The sequence below is a fragment of the Anguilla anguilla genome, chromosome 11, assembly GCF_013347855.1.
Source record: "Anguilla anguilla isolate fAngAng1 chromosome 11, fAngAng1.pri, whole genome shotgun sequence".
Classification (NCBI taxonomy): domain Eukaryota; kingdom Metazoa; phylum Chordata; class Actinopteri; order Anguilliformes; family Anguillidae; genus Anguilla; species Anguilla anguilla.
The window spans coordinates 8,146,723-8,168,980 of NC_049211.1; the positions used below are offsets into that span (position 1 = coordinate 8,146,723).

At 42.5% G+C, this 22,258-nt stretch overlaps 2 protein-coding genes across 2 annotated transcripts; one reads left to right on the forward strand and one right to left on the reverse strand.

Annotated features, from left to right (window-relative positions):
• Positions 1-1,473: 1,473 nt before the first annotated feature.
• On the reverse strand, positions 1,474-13,217 carry si:ch73-236j9.2 (solute carrier family 35 member E2A). The gene is made up of 9 exons (XM_035380746.1): positions 13,093-13,217; positions 9,484-9,917; positions 8,227-8,362; positions 7,569-7,696; positions 7,084-7,204; positions 6,944-6,997; positions 6,395-6,467; positions 4,479-4,621; positions 1,474-4,315 (listed from the first exon to the last, which is right to left on the reverse strand). Exons 2-9 carry the CDS (start codon positions 9,761-9,763, stop codon positions 4,078-4,080), a joined length of 1,173 nt encoding a protein of 390 aa, XP_035236637.1. The 5' UTR covers positions 9,764-9,917; positions 13,093-13,217; the 3' UTR covers positions 1,474-4,077.
• A 2,468-nt stretch (positions 13,218-15,685) lies between these two features.
• Positions 15,686-22,212, forward strand: LOC118207687. Its single transcript, XM_035381523.1, has 9 exons — positions 15,686-15,949; positions 16,765-16,861; positions 17,041-17,209; positions 17,739-17,887; positions 18,418-18,594; positions 18,860-18,976; positions 19,179-19,265; positions 19,519-19,666; positions 20,976-22,212. Exons 1-9 carry the CDS (start codon positions 15,936-15,938, stop codon positions 20,996-20,998), a joined length of 981 nt encoding a protein of 326 aa, XP_035237414.1. The 5' UTR covers positions 15,686-15,935; the 3' UTR covers positions 20,999-22,212.
• The last annotated feature ends 46 nt before the right edge of the window (positions 22,213-22,258 follow it).

The following is a 22,258-nucleotide window of genomic DNA, read 5'->3' on the forward strand; positions in this document are numbered from 1 at the left end:
TTAACCAAATAAGACCAGAGACTTGCATTTAAAAATAATACACAGTATTTCTCCCACAAATACATTTATATCTAAATTTACAAATGTATAGAAAAACTGCTCTTTTTGTGATTCTGACACAGAAAATGTCATCTCTTCTGGTCCTGTATTGTAACTACAATGTTCTTGGAGGATCTCTCAGCCTGCCTCATAAGAATTCCCATTTTAAAGGGCCTTTAATTATATATAACATTTGTTATTTTAAATCTAAGGATAACAAGTTAGTTAGTTAGGTACTGATGGGAAAAGGTTTACATTCGCAAAAGCAAATTTGGGGAGAAAGAAGCCATTATACAGGTGACTTAGGTGCATTAACTGTCTTAACGACTACTTGTATTTTTTCCATAGATCGCGTTGTTGCCGTTCTCGTTGTTAGTGTTAATCAGTTTAACCTCCAGGGTCCAAGTTGAACTATGCGGTTGTTCCCTGCACTTGGACCGGTACTTCTCTCTAGGGGTTTCGTCATACTTGTTCCTGGTTATGGTTATACACTTTGTTGTTCGTCGCTCTGGATAAGAGCGTCTGCCAAATGCCTGTAATGTAATGTAATGTAATATTCCAAGCTTCCCTTTGCGAATTCAAATTAGACTCAAAAACTACACAATAGTAGGAAAAGTAAAAACAGTAAAGTACTGTAAGGTTTTTTTATTTTATTTTTTTTAAATACGATGAATAGATATTTCATGATATTTCTGTATATTTTGCAATCTTTTTTTTTGTTGTTGTTGTTGATATCAGTTTCTGTATTGGCATTCCTGCCTGGATTCCTGGAATACATACTGAAGTTTTATATGTGGAATTTTATATGGGGTATGTCTAACAGTTCACTGTTATGACACCAATTGAAAATGCATTGGAGTCAAAGTTCTGCATCAATCTCATCAGCAAAGCTTCAAAGGTCACTTTTTCTAGTAAACAAGTGGCAGGGAGTTATCTACAGGGCATACAAATGTCTATGGAGCTATCCAGACCACATGTAGTCACTATCAGCATGTAACGATTTTAACATTTCAGCCCCTCTGGTTGTAAGTTGCAGTTATTTATTTTTTGCAAATTCAGTTTTGTAATGACAAAGAAAACACATTACTTTTTAGCTGATTAGCAGATTTGAAAGGAGACCCGTATGCTCTCGTACATTGTCCTGATGCAAGGTTAATCGTCATGATTGTGCCCATGTCCTTCTGGTGTGGCCAAAGCCAAATCCCCCAAGAAGTGGACAATAGCATTCAGTCTAAACTAATCAATACAAGCACTCTGACGCAGGGATCAGTGATGGTCACAAATCAGATTAGCCTATTCTCACTGGTGTGAAGTGAAACTAATGTTAATTACAACAACCACAATAATACCATGAGAAATGTCAATAAACTCCATTTCATTTTCAATCAATTAAAAGTAAATGTGTTCATGTACACAGTGAACAGAGCACACAAAAATGTTTAAAAATATTTATTTCAGACCAGTTTGATGCATTTGAAGAGTAATGCAAGTTTGTGCTGTAAATCAAGCAAAGTAAAAGCAAGACCATCTTCTTGAAATTGCACAAAACATAGAAATTTAACAGATCCCCGCTTCTTACATTTCCCTTTGCAGCATATTTCTCCTATTTTATACTTCACTGTACAGTAAGTTACTGAAAGATGTCCAGTTATAAAAGTGAAAATGGTCAACCCTTCAGAAACGAACGTTGTGGAATTTCAAAACATGGGCCAACCACTTTGATGTTTTAAACCTGTAATGCCTACACCAGACAAAAGTCAGTTTGCTACAAAATGTATGCGAGTCAAGACAGGAATCATTAAACATGTTTCAATTCACGAATGGAATAATAATCACAGCACAAATATCAGGTCCATATGGTCCATGTGGTAAACAAAAAAAATGAATTGGCCCTTTTTTTTGTAATACAAGAATGTTAATATTCTAGTCCACAATATGTTAAAACAAGACACCAAATCTCTAAGAACTCATTGATACACCACAGACATAAAGGAAGAAATACCATCATAGTCAAGTTTTTGACTTATATTCTACAAATATGGACAAAAGGAAATCTACACCTGCTTAACCCTTTCTAAAGACCTGGTTAAACATCTTTCATCACAGTAGTCTTCAGAGCACAGGCAATCTGATTGCGAAAGAAAAGCACACAGCAGCGCAAAAAAAACAAAAAAAACAATCATTTCCAGGCAGGCGCATCTTGTGTGCTCGGACATAGTGGCAAAATAATATCAATGAAAACACACAACCCATTACACTAGATTAAACTGGTCATGTACATTCTTGATGCACAGCACTGAAAAGTAGCAATGTCCCAAGGACAGTAAGAGAACATCACTGTGGTCATACCACAGCACTGACAAGTTTATAGGCTGGTGCAGGTTTGACTAGTAGGCTAAACTGCTATTACGATCTATACAGTAATTCAAGTTGCTTTCTTACGTGTCGGGCACTCTAGCTTAGCAAACAATGTTGAATTTTTTTGCTTCTTTCTGACAAGGCTTTTATTTGAGGGGACCACTGTTCACACAGCGGGTCACACTGACTTCCAGTTTAACTACTTTTCAAAAAAAAAAAAAAAAAAAAAAAAAAAAAAATTCTAACGTCTGCTATGGAGAACAAGGGATAGTATGCAAATAAGAAAAGCTACATACAACCACATCTTCCGTATGTAAGAGCACAGACCCCGCACTCAGGGATGGTTTTATGGCAGCTAAACAAGAGAGCTTTCAACATAAATTAGCACTTTTAAAAGAGCAGTGAGCACAAATATCAATTCCTGGATTAAGTGATACAGAATGGATGCACAATTCAATGGTTCATACGTGCTACCACAACCCTCAGGCATCCAAAACCCAAGGGCTCATCTGCCATGGGGTCTTAAAATGAATCAAACAAAAAAGGTGCATCTTAACATGCTGTATTTTCCTTGTTTTCGTAAAACCTTGGATAGCTTTAATACAATATCAGGCCGCTCCATTATAAATTGAAAGAACCACCTTTAAACCTACAACCTCCACCAACATAGAATGACATTGACATTACAGACACACTGGATTTAAAATATTGCCTGTGTCAATTTATATGTATGTATGTACGTTAAGTGGTGATGGTAAATACTGTATATTCAGTACTACCAGCTGTAATGAATTATGGGGTCCCTTTTTCAGTCTACTATGAGAACCATTTTGCATCTATGCAAAAAGCAATAAAAAGCTTTGCATTTACACTGACTCATGTAAACAAATTAAGCACATCCTCTCACTCACCGAACAATTCCAAAGAAACCTGAGCTGTTTGCTTTTTTTTTTTTTCCCCAACACCAACATTCAAATATATATTTATTTTGAAGTCTGTGCCTTTCTTTGCTGTGCGAGACATGAGACGTTTTGTGAAGTGTTGCGTTAACAGCAAGGCCACACTTCTGAATCACTTTGAGGTATTCCTCCTTTTAGACAAAGCTGTACTTTCACCGTCATTCACAAAACAAAAATCACAGATCACTTGCGTAAAAAGAAGTATCCATATTGCTGACCACTCCACAGTATTCTAACCACTGTCTCTCACAACCAAAACCCTTTAATGTTCTGATGAAGTTCGTGTAATATTCCTGGAGGGTGTTGCCAAAATAATTCCATAACTGGAATAGTTATGCACAGTGGGGTTTTTTCCCCTACCATTTAACATAATTCTTCCCCCCCCCCCCCCCCCACCAAAAAAGAAATGTAAAAATAAGACTCTTCCACTGAATAAAAACCCACTGGAAAAGAAACAAGAATACAGAAATATGCAGGAGCTCGCAGGGAGACTGGCTCTCACAGGCACGAGAGAGAGAGATCAAGTATTCAGGTTTGACCCGTCTCCGTCTTCACTGGACATCCCAAAGGAGCGGAATGTGGCCTTTTAACTGGTGATCTGTGATGGAACGGAAGAGCAGAAAACACTGCATCGTAGGCCCTGGGTGACTGTTCCAGAAGGATCTGATGAGGCATACTCCTCCTCCTCCTCATACCCTCCAGGGCAGGGCGTGGAGGGGTTTTAGGAGAGGTGTCCGTCAGCAGCTTTGTCCCCCTCCTGAAGCGGGAGCTTCTGGTCCACCTCGGCAGCCTGGGCCAGCGCGTGCAACGTGTCCCTCTGCATCCTCCGGGCCTTGTTGTACAGTATGACCCCGATGATGACCAGCACCGTCCCCACCGCCGACAGCACCGTGATCCTGTTGCTGAACACGATGATGCTCAGCCAGATGGACAGGGCGTGCTTCACCGTGCTGGCCACACTGAACGCCGGGAAAACAGCGCAAGGATAAAAAGAGTGATGGCGAATTACCTCAGAGTCCACCGTACAAAAAAAAAAAGAACAGGTGCTTCCACTTCCCACCTCTCACATCCAGGGGACGTATTACAGGTGCGCTGAGGAAGAGGAGCCAGACTGGCCCTTACCTGAAGGTGACGGGCGAGATGCGGCCCATGAGAGCGTACGCGGTGACGCTCTGGAGGTGGAACAGCACCCCGGCGAAAAGCAGCAAGACGACAACGTCCTGGTTAATGCTGAAGCTGCCGTTCTTCCCGGCCACCGGAAGGTCCTGCATTTTCCCCAGGAAACACACACTCAGACAATGAAATGCACTTTTACACTTTTTACAGTTAAAGCAACATTCGAAAAGCACTGGTTCCTATGTAATCCCAGCTATCACGTTGTCTGAGTACCGAGTACACAAATTAACTAAAGCAATTGAGGAGCGCAGGTGTGTAGACCCAAAAATAATAACTCATAGAAGTTAATAGAAGGTCATAGAAGTCCTCACACAAATCCATAATGCAGGCAAATAATTTCAAACTAGGGCCAGGCTATACAATAATGATGAGAATGACTATGAATATTCTGGGCAGGATATGGGTTTTTGCACTGAGGATCTCTCAATAGTACACACATCGGAGTTGCTGCTAAAAGCACTGTGCCCTTTGTCCTTCCCTATCGTCATAGCAACCACTCAGCTTACATGCGCCAAGTCATCGCAAGCCACATGACTGCTCATGTGAGTCAGCTGTACAGTCTAGGTGTAACACAAAAGCTCTGTGTGAAAGTAGCAAGAGCATCATTACATCTTAACTTGGGCATTGAGCCAGCTAGCTAGACACAACATACCTGCCTTGCAAAATCTGATCATTTATTTATCAGTTTTCCAGCCGTCTTATATTACCAAACTTTATTTCTTAGCTAATCTGTTTAGTAATTTGTACTGTTGCTTTACATTTAGCTAGCTTCATGATATTTCTGTAGACCACATTGTCCACACCCATTTAGAACACGAAAAACAACTTTTCCATTACATTTTCAGCTTAAAATATTCTTTCCACCATAAAAACAACAATCACCTTTGTTCTCTTATGTAATGAGAGATTTAATAAATTTAGCGCAGAGCATTACACTCTCGTTATTTCATGACAGTGCACATATTGAGCACGACTACCACTGGTGCAGAAAAAAGCCAACATAAGAAACTTGTATCAACAGCTCAGACAAAAGATACGACGATTAAAAATTCCATTCATTTGGTCTAACAAGATTAAACAAGCATTCAGTAGTCTCAAGGAGGTGCTCCACCCACAGCTGGTAAACACTGAAACCAACGCATCGTTTCTTATTTTTCTTTGCATCCACCATTTGACTCGTGCTGCACACAGACCATAGTTTTCATAAACGCAGGGCACGGAAAGCAGCGTGGTGAAGAACGCATGTTATTTTTACTTCACATGCTTTCTGAATGTGTCAGCACGACCATGCCCAATCAATCAAAAATTAAACATTTTAACAGCATTTTAAGACTATTCAATGCAAAAGCCCAGCAGGCTATATTCTCGATGCTAAAAATAGAGGTTCACTACAGATGTAATCACCATGAAGGTAATGACCAGTTTACTTCAATATATGCAATTTAAGAACGTGCAAGGACACAGCCATGCTGAAAAACACAGTACGTGGCGAAAGGGTTTTTGTGATCTTAATCGTTTCATTGTTCGGATATTGAATGAAGACAATGCCTCCGAAACAAAACAGAGATGATGCACACAAGCCCTTTCAATGGAGGGTGACAAACTGACGGAGAGTATACCATCCATGGCACCCATTGCTGCAATCGATTCGGGAGAGCCTGACCGTGGGGCCCATCCCTGAACTAAAACCGTGCCTTAACAGGATGAGCCACACGGCAGTCCCTTAAAAAAAAAAATAACCTCTGCAAACCAACAATGAAAGGCAACTCCCAGCAAGTATAATGTATTTGTCAGGTGTTTCAAAAGAAGAGAAAATATGATTCATGAGTAATCTGTAAGGGTATGGTGTGAGCGTCACTCACCAGCATGAAAATCCATGCAGGAATAAGCATTATGGTAGCTGCAGCACTAGTATAGAACTGCAGCTCAGGAGGGCTGAAAAGAAACCAGAAGATGACATCAAAACGGTCAACACTGTTACTTTAATGCAAATATTCCCGCAGGCTGTTGCCCAGCGAAGACATTTGCATGATTGCCCTTAAACATACGTTTTTTTTTTTTTTTAAATAGATTTGAACGCATGGTGATAATGCACTGTAGATAACCTCCAGCGGTTACTGCAGAGCAACTGCAAAATGAACGAAACGCTCACGCATGTAAAGTTAGACACAAGACACAACAGGTTTCATTACTCCAGAACACCAAGCCCAGTTTTGTCAGAAATAGCTTCCTGGAAAAAAAAGCACTGATCAAAGGCATATCAATGGGGAATTACTGGGCAAACTTCCATCCAAAAGTGGACTGGTCATAACAAAGGTACATTAATGGAGAACGACGGGGTAAACTTTGATCTTTTACACCCCCCAAGCTACAAGTAAACAACACCCGAAGACTACTCCCATTGAACTCACCTAAACTTATACTTGTCTCCACTGAGCAGCTTCTTTGAAAACACATTCTGCAAACTAGAGGGAAACACATGATAAGGCTTAGAGGACATGGAAGTCTTCACACAGACACCAACAGGCGTAAAGTAAGAGTGAACTTTTACCAGTCCATGATGTTTGTGGAGAGGGCTGCAGAGAAGCCCAGCATGTTGAAGCTGATCTCTGTTGCCGTGCAGAGGGCCAGGCCAGCCATGATGGGGAACAGGGACAGGTTCACCCACAGACCTACACACCACACAGGTATCACCAAGGCAACTGTCAATCAGCTCTGTTCAGTAGCCGTAGCAAATCCACATCCAAATTATAGATGTCCAAATGATAAACCCGACAGGCTTCCAGTATACTAAACCACAGAGCAAAGCGCGCGACACTTGATCTCCTGGCACATCTGACAGCACCGCACCATAATACGATAATAAACCTGCTTGGTCTGTAAAGTTTGCGGTTCTCCATTGTGCCAGTGACTTAATGATACTGTGCAAACTTAAACAATATGACACACTATCAACATCACAGGACCGGACCACAAGTCAACATTAACTCCAGATGAAACGGAGATGATTTCGGCTTTCTCTCTCCGGCACATTACCGATGTACTCTCCCAGGATCAGCCTGGACATGATGACGGTGAAGATGGGCGCAGAGCTCTTCACGGTCTCCGCAAAGGAAACGGCCACGTTCTTCAGGCTGACCAGCCCCAACACCACCGTGCTGAATCTGTGAGGGAGGCCCCAGTGCAGCCCTTTTAAAAAATCAATCCGCATACCGCCTCACACACCGGCCATTACACAAACAAACAGCAAGGGAGGACGGGCCTCATCGCGCAACAATGAGCTAGGGGCGTCATAGCTCAGGAGGTAAGAGCGGACGTCTGGCAGTCGGAGGGTTGCCGGTTCGATCCCCCGCCCTGGGCATGTCGAAGTGTCCCTGAGCAAGACACCTAACCCCTAATTGCTCTGGTGAATGCGAGGCATCAATTGTAAAGCGCTTTGGATAAAAGCACTATATAAATGCAGTCCATTTACCATTTTACCATTTGAGCTCCTCTAGGCCAACTGGGCACCTGTAATCTGCACGAGCCAACCTTGGGCTGAACGCAAATGTTAGCGCTCCACACTAGCGGACCTTGGCCCACGCGGACTTCGGTCTAGCCTACAGTACTGTAAACAAGCTGCAGTGAATACTAATGCATACAGCGCTGTGCGTGCATTTTTACATCAGCAATATTAAATGATAAAAAAAATTACCTCATTAATCCAACGAATAGCATTATCATCAGGAAGTTGGGAGGGTACTCCGTCCTGGACTTGTGCTGGTACAGGCAGCAAGGCACATACATCTTCATACAGCCAATTATAGTGGTAGACAACATCTGAATAGCACCTGCCAGTTAAAGAGATCAGAAATCAAAGAAAGACGACATTACAATATGCACCACAGTTCTATACAACTCGCAAGCAAGCATTTTTTCATTCATCTACACATCCTAGTAAATGACATCATAATGAAAACTGCCCATTAAGTCAAAATCATGAAGAGCACTGGAGCTGCTCAGGCAATATTCTCCCAGAATAAAACAAGGGAATGCTTACTTCCCCTAGATTAGTTCAGGTCTATACCAATCTCATAAAAAACACGTTTTCAACGTACAAAAATGCCAAGTTACTCAAAAGTATTGATATCAAAATGACGCCAGGTTACGGTACTACAAACAATATAGGCTATCTTGCCTCACCACAATTAAATAAGATGTATTCCAAAGCAATGCTACCCAATATTTCCTCAGTTCTTTCAAGTCACTTGGCCCTGTGTGTATAAGCATGGACTACATGGACAGGCCAAACATGTGTGTGGATGGCTATCTCACAGTCAAGATTGATTGAATAGGCGTGTATATGTCCAATTTGTATTGGTATGTATGTATTTCGCTGCCCAACCTTTCTGTTGCCTGAATGATAGTATGTGTCTTGCTATAAGTGTGTGTTCGTAAATGTGAATGTAACATGCTGCGAGGGAAATGTCCCCATGGGGATAAAGAAGTTCTCTATGTATGCATGTACAATATGTATTTTACATGCAGTATTTATTGTACGTAGCAAATATACAATAACTTGTACATGTACTCAAATTCAGTTCAGAAGCAAGTATAAACATGTTTTCTGGAGAAATATGCCTCCTGTAGCTACTCAGCAGCAGTTTTGTACATGAATTTCGATGTGTTCCATGAGGCAATTCGAAATATTTGACTCTTTGATCTTACACAAAGTTTGGATGACATTGTAAAATGGTAAGATTACAAAACACAGGGCCAAGTGAATTTAATAACTGAACAAATTCAGTGAAGCTGTGGTCATGTGGTCTAACTGAAGGACATTTACTTGAACAATGCGGACAAAAAATATTTATAGTATTTGTCATTGCCCACAGTGTTTGCCAGTGAAGAATGCATTTGTCAGTGAAGAACGACAAACGTTGACATCATGGGTCTTCAAAAGGCAGCTTACCCAGCATGCTCGGCTCCCCCTCAAGCAGCGTCAGGATGTACTTGTTGAGGAACAGCGTGCAAAAGCTGAAGAAGTACCACAGTCCCAGGTAGGCCAGGGACTTGGAGTTCCACACCCCTGAGTCGGCCTCGATCACGGTCGTCTCGGTGATGGTGATCTTCAGGACGCTCTCGCCGGGAACGCTCTCGCTGCGCGCCAGAACCACGCGCTCCGGCCTGCTCCTGAACACCGAGAACAGGTGCCAAAAAGAGCTCCTCCCGGCCCTGCCACTGCCTGCCATGGCCAGACCACGGCCCGGCGAGCCTTTCCAGGTGACCGTCTACGGACCTCAGGAGGGAAATCTGGCCCAGTGTCAATCCATCTTCCCGGTCCGAGCATACGCCAATTAAAATGGTTCTCCTGTGTGCTGGCTCTTCCGCTGCATGACTCACTTTCTGAAACAGAAGCACAGGCCTTTACTGCATTCTCACTGCTTTATTACGGAGTACACTTAATGAGAAGCAGTTAGACAGAGTACACTTAATGAATGAGAGGCAGAGACAGAGTATACTTAGTGAGAGGCAGTTAGACAGAGTACACTTAATGAATGAGAGGCAGAGACAGAGTATACTTAGTGAGAGGCAGTTAGACAGAGTACACTTAATGAATGAGAGGCAGAGACAGAGTATAGTACTTAGTGAGAAGCAGTTAGACAGAGTACACTTAATGAATGAGAGGGAGAGACAGAGTATACTTAGTGAGAGGCAGTTAGACAGAGTACACTTAATGAATGAGAGGCAGAGACAGAGTATAGGCTACTTAATGAGAGGCAGTTACAAAGTACACTTAACGAATGCGAGGCAGTTACAGACTGATGTTGCTCCGCAATACATTTTTTTTTTTTCAATCTAACCCCCATGTGCTCAGTTCAGACACACAGTAGACATGGATCACAGCTTGAAAAAAAGAGCACCCTTGTAACAAAATGACTAAATCCCCACATCCTATGAGAGTCTCACGCAGTAAACATACAGGACATGTATATTCTGAAAAATAACAGAAATGACAAAAAATAAATTTTGCATTTTCCTTATTCAGTAGCGATTACATGCACTTCTGAGACAAGGGGAAACAGATTCATTTTTCAGTCGTACTGCGAAGTTTGACTATTTTCCCCAAAAATGAGCTCAAGTGTACCCAAAACCAAAAAAAATGACCAAGAATTTAAGGATCCTGGAGGCCCCTTGGACTTATGCTGACGCACAAAGACGCACGCGGTAACAACCGTCGACACAGACGACAAGAGCCAACAACCAAATACAATAATAAGGGCTTGTGCACGCAGTATAGCATAAAATCACACACTTTGGAGAACTACAAGCATGACAACACAACAACTCAAAAAACAATAACACACAATAGCTGCCACTGCGGGCATGATGACACCATACAACATACAACTCCACAACCTAGTGAAACAGCAGCCAGCCTCCCATGGCAGGCACGATGGCACAATGCAACTCTCAATCGAACGATGATAGATAAACCAACGACTACTGCTTCAATGTTTAAACATGTAACATGTCCCGCACCCCAGCTGCCTGAAGTCTGCAACCCAGAGACGTCAGCAGATGGTCTGGTATCTTCTCAGGTCATGCTCTGCCAGGCCTGCACTGCAGCCATATTCAGTTCCTGCTGGTTTCTGAGGCTTTTCGCTTGAGCAAGTGAACCACATGTCGAGTTGAATTCAGGCCAGGTGATTGACTTGGCCAGCCAAGAACATTCCACTCTTGACCTGAAAAACTCATTGGTTGCTTGAGCAGTATGTATGGGCTCACTGTCCAGCTACAAGATGAAATGCAGTCCGATGGGTTTTGAGGCATTTGGTTGGATCCCAAAAAATGTTTCAGTACACTTTTGAATTCATCCTGACCCTGCTGTCAGCAGTCACATCAACAATATAGACAAGTGAGCCAGGTTTCAGTGGCAAACATTCATGCTCAATGTTACGTCCCCTGCCTCTGCTTGCCTGGGTAGTGCAGGTGGAGGTAGTTGCTTAATTACCTAATTGCCTGATTGCTTCCACCTGCCTGTGGTCCAATATAAGCCCAGTAGTATGAGGCAGGGGATAAATTTTCTTTTGGGGCTTGTGATTTGTGTGGAGAGACTTGGTTTTGTGAACTTTGTGTGTTTTTGTTTGTAATTTAGATTAATAAATGTCTGGGTTTGTTTTTAGATCAGTTTCTGTCGTGTTTTTGGTGCATCTGGACTTTGTTGTTATGGCTTGAGTGTTGCGGCCGGCTCGACTGGCCGCAACACTCAAGCCATAACAACACTTCCAACCATGTTTACCAGGTGAGGGGGGTGCTTTGGACCATCAGCTGAAAACTTCCCACCAATTTAGTTTGGTACAGGTTAATACTCGTCTCATCCTACATAAGACTTTGTTGCAGAAGCCTAACAAAGTCTCTTTGTTTTTATTTATCAAAAAATTGCGAGACGCCGGCATCCAATTAAGACGGCCATTGAGGTTACAAATGACATCTCTTGAAATATCTTAAAAGGAAACCTTGCATTAATAGACAGAGCAGACCAAAGATACATCGTTTTGCAAACGTGGCACCACTCATAGGCCTATCAAAGAAACAGCAGTTTCAGTTACTGGTTCGGATTATCTTAAGCACAAGACAGTATGACAACAACGCTTGCGGAAGCTAGCAATATACATGCCGTCACTATTGTGTTCTGTAGTACGTGCAAAACTAACGCCGCGGACCCAAATTCAAAAGCGAGTGTGCGCCTCATCAAAATGAACGTGGCTCTGCGTGCAGTTATAAAAAGGACTACAATAAGGCTAGTTTTAAAGCAATTTATTTCACCTGGAAAAACTAGTGCATGCAATAGCTAACGCCATATGCATTGTTTCGCTAGTTCTCGGAGTTCCCCATTCTCCATTTACCTTTTAGCTAACTTGGCAATTTACCGGAGTTGAGTTAACGCTAGCTCGCATAAATCAATAAACAGCAACGAGTCACCAGACAATGCAAACACCACTGTATTTTTTCCTAATCTCTGATTGTTTTCAAATCATCAGCGTTGTATGTAAACATTCTATATTTTAATTCTATCAAGCAAGGATAACGTTGACCAATTAGCTAATGTTATAATGTAACAAATCGACTTTAAGTTACCTTGCTATCTCCTTACACGTGGCCCCGAAGAGTTACATCGCTAGCCAATGTTAGCTAACCTGGGGTAACAATGAAATCACACAATATTCGCGGCCATGGCTGGCCAACTATGGTAACGTTAACATTACAGGGCGTTCTGCAAAAGTCAATAGCTAACAGGCTGGGTTGTAAGCTAATCAGACAGCTAAATATATGGTTACTACCATTAGCTAAGTTTTCCAATAGTTTGCCGAGAAGTACCCATATACAGTGGGAAAATAGTACCTATAATCTTATGTTAGCTTGTTCGCTAACGATATAAGCTAGCTCGGTGGTCAGCTAACAATTTAAGCAGCATATGAACCGGCTTAACATCCAGGTGTCGATTCTTTGTTGCTGAATACAAAGCATGACACTTGCACATTTTTTAAAATACACATTAAAAAACGAATGACAATACCTTATCGAGCGCCACATATGCAGTCAGAAAATGAGCATTCATCCAGCCAAAATAAAACCATCGTGCAAAAACTCCTCCCACGCCGAGCGCTGGGCGTCTATTTACATACACGGAGTTCAAAACAATAGCGGGAGGTCCCAAGCAAAACACGATGCCCGTGCTCGAAACAATGTTGCCATGACTGCGGTTTTCTAGTCCAGAACTACTAAAGATCTATGAAGCAAAAACTAAGCAGTGTACCCAGCATCTCCAAATCTACCCACAATGTCTAAATTATTAACACTGGTCTAAAATAGCTAAGGGTCCAGAAACGAATCCAAAATCTCTCCAAAAAGGAATATAATGCTTTTTGTCCATTGTAAAGCATATGAGCCCCCTATGAAGGTTTAAGATGAAACATAGATATAATTTAAACATAATGCAAACATATAGTCACACAATGCTGCACAGTAGCCTACCTAAATGTGTAATAATTAACTCTTGTGTGTAGCCTATTTCTATACTCTGTACACTCCTATGTTTTCTTGTATGGGAATGGGACGATATAAAAACATTTTTCAGCCGTCCACCACGTTTTGGCAATGTTTCAACACTCTCCTCATCACTCTTGTATGCGTCACAAAAACCATTACACTACTAACTAACGCTTACATTACAGTGTGAAATATCCACATTACATAATACCACTAACCTATTTAAAGACACTCAATTTCTAAAATAACGTAATAACCGAAATATTTTGAGCAGTAATACTTACATAGCAATGATGAAATCTTATCTATGTTCAGTAGATGGAGACAGAGACAGTAAATCAATGACAGTTATATCCGCTTCTGTTTTGCTCCAGAAAACGATGTCAGATAGGTCTATCAGCAAACATATGGCTTAGCTATGCCCAGAAGTCCTCAATAATAATGGTATTTTCCAAGGAATTACGAAAAATCGTTGACAACGTTTCGTTAGGTGCAACGTCTTTTAATGCTACCATATAGAGCGAATGCCATGGTAAGAAAATGTACGGTTACGCGAACCTATAAAACGCTATTCCAAAAGTAAAATTAAACATGTTATACATCGTTAGAAAGCTTATACTCTCACCTACTGATTGAGCGTCCACCATTTTAGCAACCTCACACAGTAAACAAACATAGGCTACTACCACACGGCTTTATTTATGGGCGGTGGCTTGACCGAAACAAAGTGACAATAGCCAACGAAATCAAACATGCTAATTAAACTGCACCCCCATCACGTCTCCAAAACCCGGCTGTAAGAATCACTAAAACAAGCCGACTTTGACCCTAAAAATGTTGTTTATTCTATTGAGTGACTTCTTCAACACTTTAACTTTCGTAATATGAAAAAAGGAAAACAGTAAAAAAAAATTTAAAAAACCTTTTTTGCCTCCTAGCGCGATTTCAAGATTTGCGACTTGCGGACCTTTTCTCCAGCACCCGTCACAATTTTCCGTGTCCCAGCTCACCCTTCTGTGGACCCAAGGGCCCAGGAATATGCTATATGACTGAGTTTTTTTTTTTTTAATGTATATGACTGAACATAATGAGTCGCACCACTTGTCTACTAACGACCACCCATCAACCCCTTCACTGCATACCTTCACAATCTCATCCTAGTTTTCCTTAACAAAATGAAAAGGACATGGACCCAAGTTACCCAGCTCTCCACAGTTCATCTTGAACCTGCTACTGAAGCCTCCAGACAGCAATACACGACTGCATATCTGAAACATCGTAGGCCACCCATCATTCAAAACCACTAAATCATAGGCTCCAGGGTTCACTTGCAAAAGAGACGTCAATCTCAATGTGACTCTCTTGGTTAAACAGAGGTTAAATAAAAGTAAAAATAAAAGCACTCCACTGGCCTTAGAGTAACACGCTGGAAGCTTACTGCCTCCTTCTCTCACCCACTTTAAATCCATTGCCTTAGTTAATCTATCTCTATAACATAAACACCAACACCCCAAAGATGACCCCCTTCACCACAGCCCTTTCCCCCTGACCCATACTCAATGGGCAGCCAAATGCCAATGCATTTCTCTGAGTGATTTTTGTTTGGAATAAGGAACTCTGACTCTCTGTGCTCTTTTTGAGATGAAAATCTCTGTATAATGACACTTGGAACAGTGAATGATCTGGGTACCTTTGTACCGGAAGCTGCTTTTTTCCTTCAGTACCTTCAAGCTGGAGTTCCTCTAAGAAAACAATCCTGTGCGGCTGGGCAGGGCCTTCCTGTTTCCTTGATATATTTCTATTATATATTATATTTAGCAGAAGTTGATAGGGAGAGCACACCGAGCCTGGCCACTTCAAGTGAATGGTTAGGTGCTGTGAAGTTCCTTGTAAATCTTATTATAGGGTATAGAAGGAGTGGTCCTTAATTTAGACTGGTGAGGTTGGAATGAAAAACCAGCATGCACAGGGGTCCCCCAGGACCAAGTTTGAGAACCACTGACCGAGGGGACATCATTTCGCCCGATCCCATTTATCCCTAGGGATGCTATGTATTCTGCAGTCTTGTAGTAAGTTCCGGTTCACGTTCACATGCAGAAAAAATAGAGTTCCGAAAATCGCACATCTGCCACGGAAATGTAAGTGTTCACTGGAAGTGCAATATCTCGCTACTACTGATCGACAATCTTTGGAAACAAACCAGGAAGTCTTTGTTTCAAATTATTTCATTGGGTTACAGAAATGGTTAGCTAGCTAACTTAACTAGCTAGCTACGAAGCTGGATTTGCCCATTTATGCAATTCTAGATACTGCGCTTAGAGGTATTTAAATGCACCGACTCGCCAAGTAGCCATCTAAATTCTCCCTAAAATGGACGAAATAAGGTCAGTGAATTTGAATATTTTGTTTTGAATCTAGCCCACTGCTGTTGTAGTAGTAAGCTGGAATGATAGCTAGCTAGTACTACTAGTCAGGCAGTTAGCCAAGTCGATAGATCTAGCATCATCAGTCAACAGATGGCTTTGAATAACATTAGCTAGCTAGCTAACCTGGCGCCTGAGCAGTGAAGAAAGCCACTTGACCAACGTTAGCTAAGTTAATTAGCATGCAGCTTCGACTTGAAATATGAATAGGTTGGATTAAGCCAATGCACTATCACTTTGATTCTTCAAAAAAATAAAAATAAAAAAGTTATCAAGCTAGTGATGCAGCTACATCGCAAACCATACAGTCTAACGTTGCTAAGCCAACGTATGTGGCCAGGTGCCTAACTTCTAAAAGTTATAGATCGCTGTAACCAGGATGTGACTGCTATGGTACCTAGGTTTTACAGTGATGTGAAGAGGGGTGGTAATTAGTTGTCTACTTAAGAAGTTAGTCTTGCAGTAGCCTATAAAGTTTGATTTCCAGCTAGCTAGTTGAGTTTCCGTTTGGAAGATTCCGTGACGGGATTTCAGAACATTACTTGTCTGACCAGACTGACTTCTTAAATGGGCATTTAAATAAACGATGTAAATACATTAAATTATAGCTGTTGTGTGCATAAATATGCAGTTTATTTATGTGATTATAACGAACAGCCCAAATACACCAAAATCCATCTGAAGTAAAAAGTTGTGTATCAAAAGTCGTTCTGGATAAGAGCGTCTGCTAAATGCCTGTAATGTAATGTAATGATGCTATGTGCTTCTTATTTTAGTCCGTTGCTGACCCCTCGGCACTCTGAAAGTGTTGATCTTCCGTCTCCAAATTTGAGACCAAGGCACCGCGAGCTCATCCCGACGCCCTGCGGTCCAGTGAGTTATTTGAGGCTCGCTGATGCTCTTCAGCATGTTCAAGAGATGCAGATGATGAGCCCTTCAACTTTAGGAATATATTTTTGGAAATGCAATGTTAAAGAAAACGTGAAAAAGAAACAGAAATAATCTCTCTCTCTCCCCATCACCCCCCTTCTCTCTTCCATTTATCTGTCTAGATAAAGCCATGGTCGGAGTTGACGTGCCTGGTTAAAGTGTATTATTGTTTCACCATCACATCTTTAGTAGGGGTTCTGGCTCTTACTTTGGTTAACGTATACAGACAGTTCCAGAAGAATGACAGTTATGAAGAGGAGTCTGTGTCCCTCATTCAGCTTGTGGGAATCTGTAAGTAAAATGGCAGGTATGGGTGGCCCTGCATAGGTTATGTGCAAGTGTTCAAAACAAGTACACAAGCCAACAAATACCAAGCACATTGCAAAAAAAAAAAAAAAAAAAAAGTCTATTTTGATGATTATTATTATTTTAAAGGCTTTGTGCTTCTTTTATCACTTCTGAAATAATGTAACTTTTTATATTTTGTCACTTCAGAAATACCAACTGACCACTCAATGAAAACCCCAGTTGCTTTGGCGAAATCTTATTGCGGCTGTCTGTTGTTGCAACAAACAGGAAATACTTTCCTAAGATAGCAGAACTTGCTGAAGGGATTGGTTTCCTTTTTTTTTTTTTTTTTCAAGGGGGGGCAGCTGAGACCAGTGTAACATTTTCTGCCTGGTATTAGTCTGTCAAACTGTTGAAATGAAAGTGTTTCAGTTCCCTGAAGTGTTTTGCAAAAAAAAAAAAAAAAAAAAAAAAAAAAGCTTGCTTCCAAGCGCTGTTCTCTGAGCTGCATTTCGACCGTTACCGCCCGCAGTGTTCTGCCTGTATTACGTCACGCGGGGGATTCTGCAGGAGAACCGGCAGGAGCTGATCGCCTTCGTGCTGAGCGTGCTGCTGGTCATGGTGCGCTCCGTGGTCAACTTCACCGTCCTACCGCCCGAGGAGCGCAGAAGCCTGCTCCTGGTGCGTCACGTGACCAGGCAGGAGGGGGCGGGGCGGGGCGGTCAGTTCTGGAAAGTTCAGCCTGTCGCTTCAGGCCACCCACACTGGGGGGAAAAGTCACAGTTGATGAATGTGAAAAGTTAAATTATGCATGTCCATCCTTCTGGCTCCCACGTTGCATGTTATTGTAGAACTTAAAGGGGTGCCATTGGTTTTATGCCGATCAAGAAACTCAAAAAGAAAGTTCACAAAAGGCTGCTTATAGGGAATTGAAGAAGAGTAGTGGAGAGAATGGGACAAGATAAAGAACTAGTTCTATCAGCTTGTTCATTTACCACTCATTACTTAAATATTTGTGCGGGCATGAGTTTGATCCCTGGCGTGGTGCTTTCTCCATGGTGGTCCCTTCCCTATCTGTTACCCTCTCTGCCCTCTCCCTGTCTGAATAAAGCAAAAAACAAAAAGAGAAAGGTCGACTGTTCTACTAAAAAAACAGACAAAAAAAATCCCCTCCACTACAGGATGAAGATGATTTAAATGGTATCTTGCAGGTGCGGTTCGTGTGCATCCTGTTCGTGGGGATGCTCCACGTGGTCTGCGCCACCCTTCTCGTCCAGAGGCCCAACATGATGGCGTTCCGTGTGGGAGGAGCCCTGGAGAGCCTGCAGGAGCAGTACTTCCTGCTCAACCTCTGCTTTTCCATGGTCACCTTCGACCTGCAGGCCCAGGTGAAATGCCGCTCTCGTCTTCTTTCGGTCGGGTCACATGACCGCACGGCCCCTGCGCTCCGAACGAAAATGTTAAACTCGTCGTCCGCGGGAAATGCAAATGACCGGGCAGCCCTGATCTCTATACGCCTTCCGCTCGTCTGAGAACGCCCGCTGCTGCTGTGTTTAGACTCGCACCTCGTGGAGACAGAGGCATGTTTTGGGAATGTTATCTGACTGGAGTGCGCATTGATTTCGGGTGTTTGCTTTTCTCCGTCTCTCCCAGCTGTGCCTGTGTATCCTGATAATAACGTCGAGCATGTCTCTGTCCTACTCCCACAACATCATCCTGGGCTTTGGGGTCATCTGGGCCTGCTTCACTGCTGCCGTTGGAGCCACAGCGGTGAGTCTCGACAGAACACACGAGGAAGAGCGGTCCCGTACTTCCGTTAATTATATGGGTTTCAGAAACCACAGAGATTCCGTGAAGCAGCTTGACCGCGCTCTCCAGTCTACGCAGAGCCCGCGCAACGCAAGAGACCAATGCTCGGATTTGAGATTAAAACGAAGTGAAAGAAATGAATACTTCTGCATTTCTCTTTCAGGTTCTAAAAGAATTAAAGCCGCTTGTTTGGACTTTCGTCCTTCAAAACCTGCCAGAGCTGGCCTATTTAATTTACCTTCTTTACGTGGTAAGTTGATGGTATCCTTGCTTTACATTATTAGTCAGCAAGTTGGGGTTGCTGGACCTAAGTACGGGGTTATTAGTTGTGAAACACAAAGTGAGCAGTCCGGTCGAACGTGGTTTTTTTGACAGCTGCGGGTGAGTGGTGTTATGAGTTGGAGTAGCAGCATTTTGTTTGAGGGGGGAGGGAGCTTTTGTTTCTTGATATCAGGCTGTGACAGGTGTAATCTTGTAAACGCCCGCCCCCCCTCGTTGTCCAGGTGAGTGTGGAGTGGGGACAGGGCAAGTCCTACAGCCAGGAAGCGGCCGCCGTCACTGGCTCCTGCATCTCGGTGCTGATCAAAGGCGTGCTGTTCTGGTCCCTGTTCCGGCTGTACCGCAGCTTCGGCCAGGGCCTGAGGGAGCGCAGTGAGTGCCCTTCCTTTGCCCGCCACTGGCTGTTTATTTGTGTTAGCGTCTGTGTATTTATGTAGATTCTATATTGTTCATTGTCCAAATAGACTGTTATTATAGATCCACGATGCTATGACACCGCACTGAATGGACAGTTAGTTCATTGACGGTACGTCTGATCAAACCCGTTGCTCTGGTGTGACAGCACACGCTAATCTCCACCGTCAGTACGTCGCAGATATATGACTGTGATGAAAAATCAAGTTGTTAAGCTATTTCAGAGAATGCATTAATATCAAGATATGTAGAGCATGTCACTAAAAAGATTTTAAAAATAGAGATGATTTTTTTTAGCCAATATCACCCAGCCCTACTCTGTCATAGGAGGTCAGATCCAAGATCCTCCCCACCAATCTGATGAAAACTGCAAAACACACTACAAGAAAATGGGAAAAAAAACAAACCTGCCTGCCTCTAATATATATGACAAAATAAATACAAGTCAAACAAGGATAAAGCAATAACCAAAAAAAAAAAAAATAGAAGAAAACCCAACAACTCCTCTACCAGAGCTGTTTCAGCAGGAGTGGAGCGAATGAGGAGAGACAGAGGAGCCGTGCCTTACCCCATTTAGGCCCCCTTCCAGCAGTCCACGCCCGAATCTGCCGCGACACAGACGGGAGGGGCACACCGTAGAAACCCCAGGCGTCCGAGTTAAATCCGGACCGCGAAGCGCCCGAGGGCGCAGCTCTGGCTCTGCGGTCTCATAACAGGCTCTCCGGGTTTCTCTCTGAAAGCAGTGATACTCAAATCTGGTGCACGAGGCCAGCGGTGCTGCCTGCTGGTTTCAATCTTCCCCTCTAATCAGGACTGATTTTTAAACCTGGGACACCAGGTGAGTTTAATCTCTGACCAATCAGTGGCATTAATCCATCAATTAACTATCAGGGAGAAAAGAGAACCGGCGGTGCTGCTGGGCTCGAGGGCCAGATCTGAGTATCCCTGGTGGGGAGGTTTTTAAGTGCGTGGATGCCTGTGCATTTTATGATTTCGTTTTGACTGGAGAACCCCACATGCACCATTACACATTCTATACACGTTCTCAAAGCCACTTAAAAATCACGCCTGTGGCTAGTTTTGTTTCGTCCCAACAAGCAAAGGCCCTTGTTGTGTTCAGTTAAACTCCATGCGCGGTCCAAGCAGACTGCGCAGCAGTGAAACGTGGCCTACCTGAGCACCTTTGCCCCCAGCGCGCTTTCTGGCGTCTGCCCTTCAGCCCTTCTCCACTCCAGCCGGCACCTAATCGCCTCTGTTTGCTCTGCAGTGTTTGCCTCAGGCCAGCAGTGAGGCCACGCCCCCTGCCAGCAAGGAGCATCATGGGATATGTGCCGTCAACGATGGGTCCGTAACTCTTGCACGATGTGAAGGCACCGGAGAAGTGACTCTACAGGTTTTGGTGACGTCTTGAGTAACAACACACGGTTAGCGTATTGCTCCAAGCCCTTGGCTAGAAGGCAGATTGGGATGTGACCCTGCCTGTGAATTACAGGAAGCTGCTGCATTGCCTCCTGCAGGCTTTTATATAGGATTGGTTCTAATGTGTTGCACTAACGAGGGGGGAAAAAAACCCGTAATCTTGTCCTTGAAAGGTCAATTCTGGACACAGCAGGTATAACCAGTCACCTGTCGTCCTTGTAAATATTTGTAAAAGTGCCTTTGTAACTTGCTTTTGTAATTATCACTCACAGTTTTGTTTGAATTTATACACCGCATTTTTCTTACACACTTTTTATTTGTTTATTTTGTTTAAGGAAGACATTACGTAAATAACGAGAAGCTAAATCCTGTCTATAGAATTTCTAAACGTAATTCTGTTTTTTATGACAAAATCTGTGAAAGCATATATATATATTGTTTTTTTGTTGACTGAAAGTATTAGGTCTTTAGTCTTTATTTTACAGTGGGAAAGATATTTTGCACGACGTGAGGCACAAGGCACGCTTTTCATTGAAAGACTAACTTAACTTATATATTGCCCCCTTGTGGACGGAATGTGCGTAGCATTAACTTGGTTTTGAACGCCTTTTGCAACTACCAAAGGAATTTTACGAGTGGAATTATTTTACCATTTGAAATGACTCTGTTAACCTTTTAACTCTTGATACGGATGTACTAATATTTAATTTACAAGGACCTCTAATTGTTTAAAAAGGTTTTAATTGGGATTTTTTCCCCGACTGTAAGCATGTGTGAGCTTTGTGTTGCATTCAGGTATTGGTTTGTTTGATATGAAAACATCACTCGTCTCCAATCTGAATGTGGATAGGAATAAGGGTGCCACAGTCTCTTACTACAGTTATCAGTTCATCAGGTCTGGCCTCATGGTTCCATTTTACCTTTTTCACTGGCTTGGTATGTACTAAAATGGATAAACATCTTAAGGCAGAAACTAACCAGGCCTGTTATGGTGGCCACTTTACGTATATTTTTTTTATTTGTGTGTGTTTTCTATGTCAAGCCAATCAAGATCCATTAAATAAAATTTGTATTAAGTGGTTCATGCAGCAAGTGGTATCGATTTTGTTTTTGCATGATGAAAAATGCCTT